A 19,062-nucleotide genomic window follows, 5' to 3' on the forward strand; every position below is an offset into this window, starting at 1 on the left:
GTTTAAACATAAGATAACAGTTCGAAATTATTAGTTTTCTTAGTTGGTAAACAATAATCATATAAAAGGTGGCAAGATTTCGAACAGCGATGTAGAAATAATAAATATCCCGATAAGCAGATTGTTCAAGCATGTCTCGAAGATTATCCGGAAATTATCCAGACACCAATACACCCATGTTAGATACACCTGTACGACAATTCAAGCAAGTGGTAGCCGTGACTTCGGGTAAGCATATTTCATAATGACAATCACGATCTTTCCCTTCGTATTTAATCCAGTTTATTAGATAATAATGTCGAAACATGTCTGTTTCATAGACTACGAGAAAGCCTTCGATCGAGTCCCCCCCCTTCTGACATTATTACAGAAAAACGGGTTAGACGAACAGGACGAATAACTTTTCGTTTTTTCGTTGTGTCGATAATATCGATAATTTCCTCATCATCGTCATCGTCGAATTCATCAAATATAAAGAGAAAATTCTCAATTTCACCGTAATAATGTTAACGATTTGAAAAAGTTTGGTTAGGATCCAACGTTTCATGTTAAACTGAAGTTTAAACTACCCCCCGATCGTCGGTAACGTTTAAACCGTAGTTTGACTGTAAACGCCATCTATAAAACGGCGATAAAACCCGGTTTAAACTTTCTTCTTCTTCTTCCAATTGTCGAAAACTGAACTAGAATTTGAATATTTAGATCAATTTTGAGATCATCTTCAAAGTTATCTTTAAAAATCAATTTTTATATAGCAAAAACAATATCGTGTGTCATAAAATGACATTTTTGGTTTTAATTTTGTCAAAAAGAGACTTTTTCAGTTTGATTTCGTCAAAAATTGTCGTTTCCAAAGTAAATACTAGGAAAAAATGACATTTTTGAATTTAATTTTGTCAAAAAGAACTTTTTTCAGTTTGATTTCGTCAAAAATTGGCGTTTTAGTAAGAAAAATGACATTTTTGTGTGTAATTTTGTCAAAAAGAGGCATTTTCAGTTCAAAATTGGCGTTTCCAAAATGAATAGTAGTAAAAATGAGGCTTTTTCAGGTTAATTTTGTCAAAAATTGTCGTTTCCAAAGTAAATATTAGCAAAAAATGAGATTTTTGGTTTTAATTTTTTCAAAAAGAGGCTTTTTCAGGTTAATTTTGTCAAAATTTGGCGTTTATAAAGTAAATTCTAGCAAAAATGGCATTTTTGGTTTTAATTTTGTCAAAAAGAGACTTTTTCAGTTTGATTTCGTCAAAAATTGGCGTTTCCAAAGTAAATACTAGGAAAAAATGACATTTTTGAATTTAATTTTGTCAAAAAGAACTTTTTTCAGTTTGATTTCGTCAAAAATTGGCGTTTTAGTAAGAAAAATGACATTTTTGTGTGTAATTTTGTCAAAAAGAGGCATTTTCAGTTCAAAATTGGCGTTTCCAAAATGAATAGTAGTAAAAATGAGGCTTTTTCAGATTAATTTTGTCAAAAATTGGCGTTTATAAAGTAAATACTAGCAAAAAATGAGATTTTTGGTTTTAATTTTGTCAAAAGATGCTTTTTCAGGTTAATTTTGTCAAAAATTGTCGTTTCCAAAGTAAATATTAGCAAAAAATGGCATTTTTGGTTTTAATTTTGTCAAGAGAGGCTTTTTCTGGTTAATTATGTCAAATATTGGCGTTTATAAAGTAAATTCTAGCAAAAAATGGCATTTTTGGTTTTAATTTTGTCAAGAGAGGCTTTTTCAGTTTGATTTCGTCAAAAATTGTCGTTTCCAAAGTAAATACTAGCAAAAAATGAGATTTTTGGTTTTAATTTTGTCAAAAAGAGACTTTTTCAGTTTGATTTCGTCAAAAATTGTCGTTTCCAAAGTAAATACTAGCAAAAAATGAGATTTTTGGTTTTAATTTTGTCAAAAGATGCTTTTTCAGGTTAATTTTGTCAAAAATTGTCGTTTCCAAAGTAAATATTAGCAAAAAATGGCATTTTTGGTTTTAATTTTGTCAAGAGAGGCTTTTTCAGGTTAATTTTGTCAAAAATTGGCGTTTATAAAGTAAATTCTAGCAAAAAATGGCATTTTTGGTTTTAATTTTGTCAAGAGAGGCTTTTTCAGTTTGATTTCGTCAAAAATTGTCGTTTCCAAAGTAAATACTAGCAAAAAATGAGATTTTTGGTTTTAATTTTGTCAAAAAGAGACTTTTTCAGTTTGATTTCGTCAAAAATTGTCGTTTCCAAAGTAAATACTAGCAAAAAATGAGATTTTTGGTTTTAATTTTGTCAAAAGATGCTTTTTCAGGTTAATTTTGTCAAAAATTGTCGTTTCCAAAGTAAATACTAGCAAAAAATGAGATTTTTGGTTTTAATTTTGTCAAAAGATGCTTTTTCAGGTTAATTTTGTCAAAAATTGTCGTTTCCAAAGTAAATTCTAGCAAAAATGGCATTTTTGGTTTTAATTTTGCGATTTAAAGTGACGTTTCAGGTTTAAACATTCTTCTTCTTCTTCCAATTGTCGAAAACTGAACTAAAATTTGAATATTTAGATCAATTTTGAGATCATCTTCAAAGTTATCTTTAAAAATCAATTTTTATATAGCAAAAACAATATCGCGTGCAATAAAATGAGGTTAGGAAACATCAAAACCTCCATTATTGATAATTCAAAATAAACGTGTCTCGAGATACTTAAAGCGTGGCTTAAATGGTAGCGCAAATGAATTTTTAACATAAGCGAGGCGTGGCGTGGCGTGCAAAGTCGAGTTTATTGTTTTTAATCGCTGCAAACGGTCTCAAGTTTTGAATTTTTCCCCCCTTTAAAATGGCAGTTTATTATCAATTCTAGTGGCTAAGCGGGTCTCGCACGATACTGCGCCGCAGTGTAGTCTAAGCCGTCACTTATGTCAAACCGAAATGTCATTTATTGTCATTCGGTTTGTGCGTAATGAGGTTAGAAACACCTACCCGAGGTACGTCTTGATCGTTCAGGAATGACAGCGATTCAAAATACCATAGAAACGGGAATATTTCACAAAAATATTCACTGTTTAACGCCTCAACAAATTGTAAACCCAAGTTTGATATAAAGTGATTAAAAAAAAACATTTTTACTTCCAAATTTAAGATTGTGTCTCAGCCTTAGAGCCGGTCCTGTCTAAATGTATTGGAATTCTAAAATTCGGCGAAACCCGAAACTCGTTTGATGTTTTTTTGTACGTTTTTATAGCAAGCGGTTTATTTACATTGTCTCTTTATTTTTCTAGAGTTTTTAAGAACTTAGTTTAGTTCAGTTTATAATAAATAGTCGTAGTGATCAGAAATAGAAAGTAATCGGATAATTTGAATAAATTATTCAAGTGATAAGTGAATTTATTAAGTTAGTGTAGTGTATAGTGTTCGATATAAACGAATAATCCCTAGTTCTTTCAAATTTAGTGACAGACATCTCAAAATATAGAGTTAGTGACGTTTGGTAAAAATGGAATGATTTGGAAAACGTTTTTATGTAATATTATATATTAAATGGAAAAAATATTTGCGCAAGAATCATCTCACCGAGTACATAACAATATAAAATAGCAAACAAAAGCAACGCGCTACATTTGTTTGTTTAAATTTTATATTTGTTCGACCTAGAAATGAGTTTTTGTTAATATTATATTAAATTATATCTAATATAAACAAAAAAATGTGTTTTTCTTTTTTTATTATCACGAGATGTAGAAGTGTGTTATTTACTTGGAATTAAATCTCTCAATTATATGATTTATGTGGGTGGTTTAAGGGAAAACTTTTCGAAATTTTTATGATAAAACTTTTCCATTTCCTCGAAATTATCAAACCTAAAAAAGTTCTTCCTAACCTAACCTAACTTAACCTAACAATGTCTTTTTAGCTACTGATATTTTCTGCCCTACATTTGGCACCATTATAATCTTTCTATGCTTTTTAAATAAAAAAATTTCCTTCCTTTGTGCCAAAATATCAGTAGCCAAAAAGCCGTGGTTGGGTTATGTTAGGTTAGGAAATCCTTTTAGGTACAATCATCTAAATTTTGGAGCCAATCGGTGAGTTTTGAAAAGTAGTTTGGGTCATACAAGTGTCAAAGATGATCAACGTCAAGAACTTGTTTCCTTGAAAACAATCTATTAAAAAGAGTCGTTAATTTTTTTCAGTTTCCCTTGGTACTTTTTGCGCTGGGACGGTCCTTTCGTGGACGTCACCGGCGCTAAGTCACATCGAGATACTACCGAATGCTACCGAACCTATTTCATCGTCTTCCCCGCCAAATTTTACGGTTAATTCCAAGGAGGCGGCCGTTATAGCGTCTACGCTTACTATCGGAGCTCTCGTATCCGCCATACCCACCGGATACTTTGCGGATAAAGTGGGAAGAAAAATTACAGTGATCGCTTTAGCTGCAGCGTTTTTTGTCAATTGGTGTTTGATCGGTTTCGCCAACAATTTCACTATTGTGGTCGCAGCTAGATTTTTCGCCGGTATTGGTTTGGGTAAGTTGACTTTTTTTTTTTTTAGTAAAACGAAAGTATCCGTGCGAAGAAGTAAAAATATCTTTCTGTACCGAGCATGGTGCCTCCAACGCCGAGCGAGCTCCTAGCTGGATCAGGTCCGATTCAACGTCCTCCAGCTAGTCTTACTCTCAGTCGCCGTCCTCCAGGAATTCCATACACGGCCCTCCGAATAAACGCCATCAAATATGACTCGCTTACCAATCCTCCGGTTCCTCCACGCACCGTTTATGCAAACAAGGCCGAAAATATTTCGTAGGATCTTACGTTCCAAGCAGTTCAAAATCCGTTCACTTGTCGTCGTTACCGGACGGATTATTGTGACCTTCGGGTTTGGTGAGAACCATTTGAGCATCTGCCTTCCGCAGCAACTCTTATTGCCACGTCATTATCTTCAGTTATCAAGATACCAAGATATTTGAATATATAATCCGAATAGGCGAGGTGCTATTGCAAATAGTTCCGCCGGGATTCGTTCGGATGCTTCTTGCGGTACTTTCCAGTGGGAAATTGAGCCATGTTGTCGTAAAAACTGTGTCTAGACGACCCGGTGCCGTCATTCCACCGGAGGCGTTCCTCATTGTCATTATAACTACGGTTTCTTTGTGACGCCAAACCTCACCGGGTCATCATACAGTTGGTTTATGTCACATCGCGCCCAATTAACATTTTTTTTATCGGATCTTTAGTTGTGGAGCTAATAGTAATTTTATTTTCAGGAGGAATATGCGTAGTGGCGCCGATGTACATAGGAGAAATAACTCACGCTTCCTACAGAGGTCTGTTCGGTTCGTTCCTTCAGCTATTTCTATCCGGCGGTATCCTTTTCACTTGCCTAGCGGGTAATTTCGTCAATTGGACGTACCTGAGCGTTATCCTGGCGATAGTTCCAGTTTTGCTCGGTGCAACGTTCGCTTTTATGCCCGAATCTCCCGTTTATCTACTTGGCAAAAACAAGAGGAATCGAGCCGAGAAGAATCTGCAAGAGCTGCGCGGTCCTTTTTACGATATTTCCGACGAAATAAACGGTATGGAACAGGAGTTGATGGAGCACGCGAAAAACGCGGGAATTATTGAAGTTGTTACCAATAGAGCCCATATGAGAGCGATAGTTTCGGCGGTGGGGGTATTGGCGTTTCAACAATTATGCGGAATCAACGCCATAGTATTTTATACGTTGAGTATATTCCGAGCGGCGGGAACGGACGTTTCGCCCTTCTTATCCGCCGTCATCATCGATCTCACGCAATTTTTGTGTTCGTTTGTACCGATTGTGGTGACGGAAAAAGCGAACAGGAAATTTTTTTTGATGTTATCCTCGATCGGTATGATGATTTGTTTGACGGGACTAGGGATGTTCTTCCATTTGAAAATTATTTTAAGCGACGCGTCATTTTTGGCGTTCATACCGTTAAGTAGTTTGGTATTGTTTATGGTGTCGTTTTGTATGGGTTACGGACCGGTACCGTGGATGTTGTTGAGCGAACTTTTCGCTCCGGAAATCAAAGGAATCGCCAGCGGATTCGCCATTTTGTGTAATTGGATGTGCGCCTTTCTCGTTACGTTTTCCTTTCCGATATCGAACGCCGCTTTCGGTAGTCACGTCACTTTTTATATTTTGGGGTGCGTCATGGGTATAGCGACGTTGTTCGTTCATTTCGTTGTACCAGAAACTAGGGGTAAGACTCTAGCGCAGATTCAAGACGAAATGAATCGATAACTTTTTTCAGACTGATTTATTTTTAATATTTATTGTACCGTTTTTAATAAAACATTTCAGAAATCGAACGATCTTTTAATACGACAAACCGAATCACGTTCGCACAACGTTGTCGGACTTTAAAAGACCGAGTTTTTCCGATCACGTGATTTTCATAATAATTCGCGGGGTGGGAGATCGTTTGATGCATCCCCGGGGAACTTTGAACCTTTCCGAGGTATATTCATCGATAACAATTTGGAAGAATCGGATTTTAAGCAAACCAGTCCGATCTTAATTTATTTAGTATGTCTCTATAGATGCTTTCAGAGGCCCGGAGTACTTTACTTATAGTTGAGGTTAGGACAGATGGTAAAAGGGAAACCGGAAGAAAGTGAATGAGTTGACTGGAGAGCGTAAAAGAAAGTGGACGGACCTGAAGAAATACAGAAGAAGAATTGACTAATAAAACCTGGTCTCTAATATTGAGAAGAATGTGGTTATGTCTAACTGAGATACTTTTGTACTCCAATTCTACTGTCTAGAATCTTCTAGAGCTGCATTTGATGTTCTACTTCTTCTTCTTTCCCATTTCCGGCGGTTTGTATGAAACCTCTTGGATTCTTTACTTCCCGGTTAGTTCTTCTTCTTCCTCTTTCGTATAATAAGTTTTATTTTGATTGAAACCCAGGTTTTTCATATTTCTGTTCGATATATTATTATTTTGGTTGCCCATAGTTGATTATCTACAAACTACTTATTAGAAAAAAAAGAATTTCAAGTGGGTTAAGTAAATTTATTCAAGCGTTTTCATGTTATTAATAATATTGTTAAATAAATTTAAATATAAAATTGATTTTTACTTAACTAATAACGTTTGTAATATAGTGTGTAAGTTATCGCAGTCTACTTCTACATCGATCACTTTCGGTTTTTCGTTTGATGGTAACAATTCCTTGGAAATTTTCACGAATCCTATATTTATAGCCTTAGTTTCGTTTAGAGCCTGAAAAGGATATTTTTTAAAAGTAAATTGACGAAATTAACTCGATGTATCTCACCTTTGTCATTTCTTTTGTTGGAAAAATTGTTAAATCGGATTCGATCCTAGCCCCAAATTTTCTTTTAACGGCTTCAGCTGCTACTTTAGATTGAAATTGCTCTCTGGCTCTATTCAAGACTATTAATTTGTTGTGTTCTTCGGCGAAATGTCGTTTCCAAGCCGCGGGACCGTTTCCCGGTTTTAATTTGTAGATAGCGGGAAAAGTGGGTTTGGACATGTGAACGAGAAGTTTCTAAAATTTAAATTTTTTTTTTTCAACAAAAATCGTTTTGAAGATATAGGAGAATTTATGAACCTGATTCAAATCGGATCCTTCTCGGAATAGGGTTTCTAGAATTTCGTCGGGTTCGTTTTTGAAGGATGGAAGCGGCGCCATACTGTCTAGTTGTTCTTTGAGTTTTCTATTTTCCAATTGGATTCTCTTATTGCGTTCTTGGTGGAATATTTTTCTCAAATTGTCTATTTCTTGCATCAGCAACGGAGAATCTTTAACTACGGCAGGTAAAGTTGGGCCTAACGACTGCAAAGAAGGCAACTGAGATCCTGAAAAAAGTTTTGTGAGAATTTTATACAGAAAAAAGTCAAATATCACTAAAAAAATCAAGTTTGACGTAAAAATTTATAGAAAAAAATTGTGTCTTACACAAAAACTTTACAGAAAAAGTCAGGATCATGTCTGATGTAAAAATTGACAGGAAAAAAATGTTAAAAAGCTGGATTTTACAGAAAAAAAATCAAACTTTACGAAAAACACCATACAAAAGATTTTTTTGTTTAGAATAGGATCAAAATTATATTAAAATAAGGTGGCCAATTAAATTTCAAGTTAAAAATGTCGGTGTTACAAAAAAACTTACAGGAAAAGTTTTGAAAGAAAAAATAAGCACAAATAAACAACAAAATATGAAGGTATGAAGCTAAAATTTACAAAAAAAATGTGTCTTACATAAAGACCAGGATGTATAAAAGGATTTTACAGAAACAAAATTCACAAAAAACAAAATTTACAAGTAAAAATCGAGTTTTACAGAAAAAAAATGTAGAAAAAGGGAACTTCATAGAAAATACCAAATTTTGACGAGAAAATTTACAAAAAATTATTTGTCTTACAGAAAAACCAGGATATATAATAGCCTTTTACAAAAAAAAGCCACAAAAGACAAAATTTACAGAAAAAATAGAAAGAAATGTTAGACTTCATAGAAAAGACAAAATTCTCACATAAACTAACATAAAAAAATGTGTTTTACTGAAAAACTATAGTCTATAAAAAGACCTTACAGAAAATAAAGCCACACGAGACAAAATTTACAGGAAAAAATCAAGTTTTACAGAAAAAAAATATGAAGAAGTATAAACAAAATTGTCTTACAGAAAAACCAGGGATTTACAGATAAAAAGACACAAAAAAAAAACAAAATTTACAGGGAAAAATCGAGTCTTACAGAAAAACTAAGATATACAGAAGGATCATACTGAAAAAAAAAACACAAAAAACAAAATTTACAAGAAAAAATTGAGTTTTACAGAAAAAAATATGAAAAAGTACGAACAAAATTGTCTTACACGAAAACTAGGGTTTTACAGATAAAAAGACACAAAAAAAAAACAAAATTTACAGGGAAAAATCGAGTCTTACAGAAAAACTAAGATATACAGAAGGATCATACTGAAAAAAAAAACACAAAAAACAAAATTTACAAGAAAAAATTGAGTTTTACAGAAAAAAATATGAAAAAGTACGAACAAAATTGTCTTACACAAAAACCAGGGTTTTACAGATAAAAAGAAACAAAAAAAAACAAAATTTACAGGGCAAAATCGAGTCTTACAGAAAAACTAAGATATACAGAAGGATCATACTGAAAAAAAAAACACAAAAAACAAAATTTACAAGAAAAAATTGAGTTTTACAGAAAAAAATATGAAAAAGTACGAACAAAATTGTCTTACACGAAAACTAGGGTTTTACAGATAAAAAGACACAAAAAAAAAACAAAATTTACAGGGCAAAATCGAGTCTTACAGAAAAACTAAGATATACAGAAGGATCATACTGAAAAAAAACACACAAAAAACAAAATTTACAAGAAAAAATTGAGTTTTACAGAAAAAAATATGAAAAAGTACGAACAAAATTGTCTTACACGAAAACTAGGGTTTTACAGATAAAAAGACACAAAAAAAAAACAAAATTTACAGGGCAAAATCGAGTCTTACAGAAAAACTAAGATATACAGAAGGATCATACTGAAAAAAACACACAAAAAACAAAATTTACAAGAAAAAATTGAGTTTTACAGAAAAAAATATGAAAAAGTACGAACAAAATTGTCTTACACGAAAACTAGGGTTTTACAGATAAAAAGACACAAAAAAAAACAAAATTTACAGGGCAAAATCGAGTCTTACAGAAAAACTAAGATATACAGAAGGATCATACTGAAAAAAACACACAAAAAACAAAATTTACAAGAAAAAATTGAGTTTTACAGAAAAAAATATGAAAAAGTACGAACAAAATTGTCTTACACGAAAACTAGGGTTTTACAGATAAAAAGACACAAAAAAAAACAAAATTTACAGGGCAAAATCGAGTCTTACAGAAAAACTAAGATATACAGAAGGATCATACTGAAAAAAACACACAAAAAACAAAATTTACAAGAAAAAATTGAGTTTTACAGAAAAAAAAATACAACTCGATACTTCCAGAAAAAACTTTCACAATTTCAAAAAAAAAAAATAGTCACCTTTAGATAAAGATACTTCCAAAGCAGCTTTCTTGGATAAAATTTTAAGTTTCTCCTTCATTTCCCCTTTCTCATTTTCCAAAGAATCGATATCGGTCTGTAAGTGATCTAAAGTCTCTTCGAATTCCTTCTCTTTCTTCTTATAATTATTGTGCGCCTCTTCCAATTTCCTCTGCAACTTCTCTATAGTCATTTCGTAATCTTTATTCACGTTACCCAATTTCTTTTCGGCCAATTCTTTGCGTATAGTCATCTCGGAATACAATTCTTGTTTTTCTTTCAACATTCTCTTCAATTCCTTTATGTCGGACTCTTTGTTCTCCAATTTGCTGGTCAACGTTTTCGTTTGTTCCAATTCCTTCTTTACGGATTCGGCTCTTATCCTGATAGGCGAAGTCACCTGAAAAAAAAAAATTTTTTTTCCTTTTGAAAAATTCAATTAATTAATTAACTTACTTTTTCTTCGTTTTTATTCGCCGTGGTTATTTCGTATTCGTTATCGTGTAGATATTGCGCCAATTGAGTGATCTGAGTAAGGATGAAATTCAGGGAGTTCTTTAAACTTTGGACCGGTCCTAGATCGTCCTGTTCGTAGAATTTCTCGCTGGCGTTGATTGCTATATCCTTAACTTTATCCTGTGGGACTAATTTCTCGGATTCTGGAAACAAATTTTTAATCAAAATTCCAATATTCGATAAGAGGATATTTAGTTTAGTTCACCTCCACTGGTTAATACAGTTTGGACGGTACTTTTAACGATGTCGTTCAAAGTTTTGGATATTTTTGAAGCGTGCTGGTAGCACTGATACATATTTTCATGTACTTCTTTGTTCAAACCCAAATTCGAGATGTTGGTGTCCAATGGTAATCTTCTTTTGATTAACTTCAGTTGCTGTTGGAGAGAATCTGATGCCGTTACGATATGTTGAACTAGAAGTTCCATATCGCCTTTCGTGGACTGAAAAATAACAAAAAAAAGTCTTAAACTTGCAATGGAAAGACTGTATTAGATGGTGAGTTTACAAAAAAGATAATTTGCAGAGAAAAATGAGGTTTAGTGGAAAAGTTTATGGGAAAAATTTATTTCGTATAAAGTGAAGTACAGAAGAATGTCTGTATGAAAATAAAATTCAATTTAATAGAAAAAAAAAAAAAAAATGAGATTGAACAAGAAAGTTCGTGGGGAAATGTTGAAATTTATAAAAAAAAGAAAGTGGGAAATTCAGAGAAGTCTAATAGTTACTGGGGGAAGTAGATTGAGAAAAGTCTCAGGTTTAAAAAAAATTTCACACGGAAAATTCAAAATTCCAATTGTGAAATTCACAATTTCTCTCAAAAAAATTGAAATTTCAAACGAATCATTCAAAATACATGAGCAAAAAATCAAATTTTCTTATAAAATTTTAATTATACATAAAAGATTCCAACTTTTCAAACTAGTTTTCAAATTTGGATTAGAAAATTCAAAATTTCAATTGCGAAATTCAGAATTCTCTCAAAAATATTCAAATTTTCCATGGAAAATTGAACAAAAAATTTCAAAATTGTCAGGAAAATTGAAAAAAAATCCCAAATTTTCACGAAACAATCGAATTTTGAAAAGAAAAATCAAATTTCCCCCGAAAATTTCAACCCTAGATAAAAATTTCCAACTTTTCAAATTGAAATTCAAAATTTTATTCAAAAATTTCAAATTCTTAAATCTAAAATTCAAATTTGTATTAGGAAATTCACAATTCTATCAAAAACACTCAAATTTTACATGGAAAATTGAAAAAAAATCCCAAATTTTTGCGAAACAATCGAATTTTGATAAGAAAAATCAAAATTCACTGAAAAATTTCAACTCTAGATAAAAATTTCCAACTCTTCAAATCAAGATTCAAAATTTAGATGGAAAATTGAAAAAAAAAATTCAAAATTGTCAGGAAATTTGAAAAAAAATCCCAAATTTTCACGAAACAATCGAATTTTGAAAAGAAAAATCAAATTTCCCCCGAAAATTTCAACCCTAGATAAAAATTTCCAACTTTTCAAATTGAAATTCAAAATTTTATTCAAAAATTTCAAATTCTTAAAACTAAAATTCAAATTTGTATTAGGAAATTTACAATTCTATCAAAAACACTCAAATTTTACATGGAAAATTGAGAAAAATCCCAAATTTTTGCGAAACAATCGAATTTTGAAAAGAAAAATCAAAATTCACTAAAAAATTTCAACTCTAGATAAAAATTTCCAACTCTTCAAATCAAGTTTCAAAATTTAGATGGAAAATTGAAAAAAAAATTCAAAATTGTCAGGAAATTTGAAAAAAAATCCCAAATTTTCACGAAACAATCGAATTTTGAAAAGAAAAATCAAATTTCCCCCGAAAATTTCAACCCTAGATAAAAATTTCCAACTTTTCAAATTGAAATTCAAAATTTTATTCAAAAATTTCAAATTCTTAAAACTAAAATTCAAATTTGTATTAGGAAATTCACAATTCTATCAAAAACACTCAAATTTTACATGGAAAATTGAAAAAAATCCCAAATTTTTGCGAAACAATCGAATTTTGATAAGAAAAATCAAAATTCACTGAAAAATTTCAACTCTAGATAAAAATTTCCAACTCTTCAAATCAAGATTCAAAATTTAGATGGAAAATTGAAAAAAAAAATTCAAAATTGTCAGGAAATTTGAAAAAAAATCCCAAATTTTCACGAAACAAACGAATTTTGAAAAGAAAAATCAAATTTCCCCCGAAAATTTCAACCCTAGATAAAAATTTCCAACTTTTCAAATTGAAATTCAAAATTTTATTCAAAAATTTCAAATTCTTAAAACTAAAATTCAAATTTGTATTAGGAAATTCACAATTCTATCAAAAACACTCAAATTTTACATGGAAAATTGAAAAAAATCCCAAATTTTTGCGAAACAATCGAATTTTGAAAAGAAAAATCAAAATTCACTAAAAAATTTCAACTCTAGATAAAAATTTCCAACTCTTCAAATCAAGTTTCAAAATTTAGATGGAAAATTGAAAAAAAAATTCAAAATTGTCAGGAAATTTGAAAAAAAATCCCAAATTTTCACGAAACAATCGAATTTTGAAAAGAAAAATCAAATTTCCCCCGAAAATTTCAACCCTAGATAAAAATTTCCAACTTTTCAAATTGAAATTCAAAATTTTATTCAAAAATTTCAAATTCTTAAAACTAAAATTCAAATTTGCATCAGAAAATTCAAAATTTCAATTGTGAAATCCACAATTCTCTCAAAAATATTAAAATTTTTCATGGAAAATTGAAAAAAAATCCCAAATTTTCACGAAACAATCGAATTTTGAAAAGAAAAATCAAATTTCCCCCGAAAATTTCAACCCTAGATAAAAATTTCCAACTTTTCAAATTGAAATTCAAAATTTTATCCAAAAATTTCAAATTCTTAAAACTAAAATTCAAATTTGCATCAGAAAATTCAAAATTTCAATTGTGAAATCCACAATTCTCTCAAAAATATTAAAATTTTTCATGGAAAATTGAAAAAAAATCCCAAATTTTCACGAAACAATCGAATTTTGAAAAGAAAAATCAAATTTCCCCCGAAAATTTCAACCCTAGATAAAAATTTCCAACTTTTCAAATTGAAATTCAAAATTTTATTCAAAAATTTCAAATTCTTAAAACTAAAATTCAAATTTGCATCAGAAAATTCAAAATTTCAATTGTGAAATCCACAATTCTCTCAAAAATATTAAAATTTTTCATGGAAAATTGAAAAAAAATCCCAAATTTTCACGAAACAATCGAATTTTGAAAAGAAAAATCAAATTTCACCAAAAAATTTCCAATTTTTTCAAACTAGTATTCAAATTCAGGTTCGAAGAAACATTTTTGACAAAAAAAAACCAGAGATTTAAATAAAAACCAAACGAGAGGATAAATTCCAAATTTACTCACTTCCATCAGACATTTTATAACCGTAGAATCTACGACGAAACCGTCGACGATCGACGTCAAACATTTGACGTTATCGATAAGCAATTGCATGTGATTCAATTTAATATCCGCGCCGAATAAAACCGGAAACAACGTATTGAAATAATTAACGCACTTTTCCAAAGTTTCCGTCGATACATTTTCGTCGAGCTGATCCCTTTTCGACAATTCGATATAATCGTCGATCAACTTTTCCTGCGCCGCCATTTCCGGATATGCGGCGCCGGCTTTTAACAACACATCCGGTTTGCAGGTGTTGAGTACGTGGAAATATTGATGGAGGATTATCTGTAGGGCGTAAATGTAGAAACCGATTTTGCATTTGAACGTATATTGGTTGACGGAATGCCCTTTGAGGACGGCGTTCTTGTCGATTTTGTCGATACCACGGAATTTGTCTTTCGCTTGACCCAAAATTATTTCCAACTTTTGTATCAACCTCGGTATAAGTAGTATAACGAGAACGGCGTCGTGGTCTCCTAAAAAAAATAACGAAATATTAGGGGATTGTTAAAAAAAGGGAACTTCAAAGGTTATTTAGCCTTCGGTGTCCAAAAAATGGAATTATATCGAAAAAAATCAAAATTTTACCAAATGAGTTGATTTTTGGAGACTTTGAGATGAAAATAAATAAAATGTTGCGTTAAAAATTGTAGTTTTACATCAAAATTCAAATTTTTGTGTCTTTCATTTTGGAAAAATAAGCAATTCGAAGAAAAAGTGAAATTTTCACAAAAAACTTAATTTCTTTTGACTTTGAGCAGAAAGTGTATAAAACTTTGCATGGAAAGTTGCTATTTTACTTAAAAAAACAATTTTTGGAAGAGAAGAAGTAAAATTTTGTAAAGAAAAAATGAAAATTTCATCTGTTGAGTTGAATTTTGCAGATTTTGGCGTTGAAATCAATCAAATTTTTTATTTAAGTTGCAGTTTCACATAAAATTTCATACTTTATATATAGAAAAAGTGCATTTCGAAGAAAAATTTGCATCCTGTTGAAAAAAAATGAAATTTGTACAAAAAAGTTGATTTTTTTTTTCAACTTTGAGGTTAAGTGAATAAAATTTTGTATTGAGAGACGATGTTTTACATAAAAAAATTCATATTTTCCAAAAAAAATTCAAAATTTTTTATATAAACTTCAAACTCGATATACAAAATTCAAATTTTTATGTCTTTCATTTTGGAAAAATAAGCAATTCGAGAAAAAGTGAAATTTTCACAAAAAAGTTAATTTCTTTTGACTTTGAGGGGAAAGAGAATAAAACTTTGCATGGAAAGTTGCTATTTTACTTAAAAAAACAATTTTTGGAAGAGAAGAAATAAAATTTTGTAAAAAAAATGAAAATTTCACCTGTTGAATTGAATTTTGCAGATTTTGGCGTTGAAATCAATCAAATTTTGTATTTAAGTTGCAGTTTCACATAAAATTTCATACTTTATATATAGAAAAAGTGCATTTCGAAGAAAAATTTGCATCCTGTTGAAAAAAAATCAAAGTTGATGTGTATAATTTTTGGAAAAGATTGCAATTCGAAGAAAAAGTGATATTTTGTAGAAAAAAAAAAGAAAAATGGATCAAATTTGCATTAAAAATTGATATTCTATACAGTAAACTCAAATTACTAATATAAAGTGAGATTTCCACAACTCAAATTCAATTTTTTTGTCTATAATTTTGAAAAAATAATACACTTTGAACAAAAAGTAAAATTTTATCAAAACAAATGAAATTTTCACCAAAAAACTAAATTTTTTGTGACTTATACCCAAAAAAATTGAAATTTTACATAGAAAATTCAAATTATTCATATAAACCTGAATTTCCACATCCGAAACTCCAATTTTTTTGTCTATAATTTTAGAAAAAAATAGAATGCAATTCGAAAAAAGGAAAATTACCTCCTCTGGTCATGAAAGAATCCGGCATATAAGCACTCAAAAATTTAATGTGTTGCTGCAACTGATGTATATCGATTCGTCTCAATTCCAAATCGATTGCTTTGATATGAGCCTTAGTTTCTGTAAACATTTTCTTGAAATCGATTATTTCAGGTAAAGCCGATACAGGTTTGCTGGTCTCCGTTTCCAAACGATGTTGAAGATCCAAAGATTGTTCTTGTAGTTGATGTACGAGATTTCTGAATTTACTTATCGTTTGTTCTCTATCGGCGATCGTTTCCAAAGCAGCGTCTCTATCTCTCAAAGCCTTTAAAATAAAAAAAGGAAAGAAAATCATAAGTTGCGATAACGTTTTTGGTGATTAATTACTTCTCTTGTAGCCGCCTGGGCCATATCCAATTCTTCTCTCAAATCTGCCTCTAATTCGGCGTTACTTTCTACCAACTGATCGTTCATATCTTGCAAAGCTTCCAATTCGATGACTTCTTCTTGTAACTGGGCCACTTTTTCTTCGAGAGTTAATTTTTGATCGCTGAGAATCACCACCATTTCTTCGGCACCCAAAGCTGCGTCTACCTACATCAAATTCATTGGGTACTTTTCAAATTTTCCTCAAAAATTTCAATTCTAGATAAAAATTCGCAATTTTTTACATTTTTACATGGAATATTTCAACTGTATAATTTATAACGAACCTGTTCTTGCAAATCGCTAATTTGCTGTTCCATTTCCTCAACTCGCGTACTCAATTTCTCCTTAGTTTTTCCCAATTCGGTAATTTCCGATTTTTTCTGATCGATATCTTTCAATAATTTCTGATATTCGTGTTTCTCGTGGGCCGACAGATCCCTCAACCTCACCAAAGTTTCCCTCAAACGAGCGTTTTGTTGTTGCAACTGTTTCACCTCGTACGCAGACATTTGATCTTCCGTAGTTGAAAAATTCGCGCCTAAAACGAAACTCTAACAATAAACCCGCGATAAATATATCGAAATTTACCTTTTTCTTGCATTTCAGCTTTCAATATTTCCAAATCCAAAGTAACCTCCTCCAATTTCTCTTTACATACTTCCAATTCTAATTGTAACGTTTCCGCTTTCTCTTCCGCCATTTCTTTATCCAAAGTAGCCATTTCTACTGCTTCCGCTAGATCTGCTACTTCTTCGGCGTGCGCTTCCTTAGCTTCCACCGCTTCTTTAGCTTCCTGTTTAGCTTTTTGTAGATCCCTCTGCAAACTGGCCTGGCTGCTCATTATCTTCGACTTGAATTCTATCAATTGTTCCAACTAGAATGTTAAAAAGACAACAAATTATATAATTATAATATGACATTCATCTGGGTCAAATACCCCCACAACAGACACAATTGAAAATGGTACTACCCGTATTGACAACATATAGAAATTTCAATTCTATAAAAGAAATTAAAATTTTACAAAATAAATTCAACTTACTTGTATCTTCAATTTATCATAATTCTTCAATCTCTCTTTATCCTCTTGCCTTTTTATCTTCAACGTCTCAATTTTTTCAGTAAGATCCGTAATCTGCTGATTTCTATTTTCTAATTCTTGTTGTAGCTGCAGGCTGCTGATTTTGTCATCCATTGAAGTTACGGGAGTTGGTGTTGTTATCATAGCTTGCCCTGGTGTAAATTGAGGTTTAAGTGTTTCAACAAATCCCGTCTAAAACCGACATTATTAAAAATAAAATCAAATATTCCCAATTCGAATTTTCTTACTTCAACAAAAGACGCTCTTTTTGGAGTTTGGCTCTGGGATTCGTTAATATCAGGTTGTCTTTCAATCGAAGGTGATTCTAAATGTGTTTTACTACCGCACAAAGATTGTCTACTGCCTGATAAAGATTGTCGGCTACCTGCTAAGGAGTGTCGGCTGCTGGCCAATGAAATCCTCGAGCTGACAATTTAAATTAAAAAAAAAATAAAAAGTAGAAGAGGGTAAATTTAAAAAAAAATTATTACATAAATTATTATACCAAAAAAAAAACATTAAATTAAAGTGCATTACCTGGAAGCTGATAAAGTGGATCCTTGAGGGGATGTTTTTCTACGTACCCTTTATTAGACAGCATGAAAATGACATTTCACAATATTTTATGCATCACACAATTTTTTTATAGCAGAAATAAGTACATTCAAAATTTGGTAATATAAAAAAAATAATAAGAATCGATATTTACGATGTTTTTATGTTTATGTTTCCTTTAGATGGAATTATCCAATAAATTCTATGACCAAATGTATTATTTCTACTATAACCCCAATAATACCCCTCAAAATTCATTTATAATACTTACGTAGTGGGTTTAGGTTTTGTATTGGGCCTGTATAAATAGAAATGCATGAAAAAAACAAAGCCGAACGTGAATAGATTTCAAAGATGTGCACAATGTTTGTAAACATATTTATAAAAGCATTAAATGCGAAATATCTCAAATCTACTTACACACTTTGTCTACTTCTGGCGATTTTTGAAGGAGGTACGTCTTTATTCGCAATTGGTTTACCTTGTTCATCAAGCTGAACGACCTGATTTTCTTTAACAAACATACCGTAATTTTCTTCACACTGTGTGTATTAAAAATTATAAGTAACTTCAATTGAAATAAGTCAATTATTCGAATACCTTGAAATATTCTTGTCCCTTAACAGAACCGTTGTTTTTTCCTTTCGGTTCATCTAATACTAGACCAATCCATGTTCCTTGGGCGAAGCCCGTTTTACCGATGAAGGCGACAGTTCCTTGAACCCCTTTTGCTACCACCTCAACACGTTGACCGATTTTCAACTGCACTGACATTTTGACTAATTTTTCAGATAATAAATTAATAACAAGCAATTATATTTAATTATTTTTAAACATATTTACTTAAAAATCACAATTTAAAGTTTTACTGATGACACTGACAGTAATAGTGACATATATACAGCTGACTTTAGTTTGAAAGGATCACTGACAGTAATAATGACGCACAGCTGACTTGAGTTTGAAAGGATCACAGAGCTAAAAAGCCGGAGAAGGAATGACAAAAAAATGATGGCGTAAATTATAAGGCAAAATATTTTGTTCGATATTTATATTCAAAATTGAAAGCAAACAAGTTATTGATAAATATTTTGAAATGATCA

General features: G+C 31.2%; 2 protein-coding genes across 3 annotated transcripts; one reads left to right on the plus strand and one right to left on the minus strand.

Annotated features, from left to right (window-relative positions):
* On the plus strand, positions 1 to 7,056 carry LOC130447715 (facilitated trehalose transporter Tret1-like). Its single transcript, XM_056784681.1, has 3 exons — positions 1 to 228; positions 4,152 to 4,487; positions 5,225 to 7,056. Exons 1-3 carry the CDS (start codon positions 132 to 134, stop codon positions 6,223 to 6,225), a joined length of 1,434 nt encoding a protein of 477 aa, XP_056640659.1. The 5' UTR covers positions 1 to 131; the 3' UTR covers positions 6,226 to 7,056.
* Positions 6,941 to 18,888, minus strand: LOC130447714 (dynactin subunit 1-like). 2 transcript variants are annotated; one of them, XM_056784679.1, is made up of 16 exons: positions 18,560 to 18,888; positions 18,380 to 18,501; positions 18,231 to 18,257; positions 17,653 to 17,830; positions 17,366 to 17,596; positions 16,912 to 17,197; positions 16,608 to 16,861; positions 16,282 to 16,488; positions 15,913 to 16,219; positions 13,972 to 14,489; positions 10,742 to 10,979; positions 10,477 to 10,679; positions 10,021 to 10,420; positions 7,563 to 7,810; positions 7,266 to 7,499; positions 6,941 to 7,210 (listed from the first exon to the last, which is right to left on the minus strand). In XM_056784679.1, exons 1-16 carry the CDS (start codon positions 18,731 to 18,733, stop codon positions 7,064 to 7,066), a joined length of 3,774 nt encoding a protein of 1,257 aa, XP_056640657.1. In that variant the 5' UTR covers positions 18,734 to 18,888; the 3' UTR covers positions 6,941 to 7,063. The 2 variants fall into 2 exon arrangements, with proteins under 2 accessions (XP_056640657.1, XP_056640658.1); XM_056784680.1 differs by lacking the exon at positions 18,231 to 18,257 and having other exon boundaries at positions 18,560 to 18,867.
* Between the last annotated feature and the right edge of the window lie 174 nt (positions 18,889 to 19,062).

The sequence above is a fragment of the Diorhabda sublineata genome, chromosome 8, assembly GCF_026230105.1.
Source record: "Diorhabda sublineata isolate icDioSubl1.1 chromosome 8, icDioSubl1.1, whole genome shotgun sequence".
NCBI lineage: Eukaryota > Metazoa > Arthropoda > Insecta > Coleoptera > Chrysomelidae > Diorhabda > Diorhabda sublineata.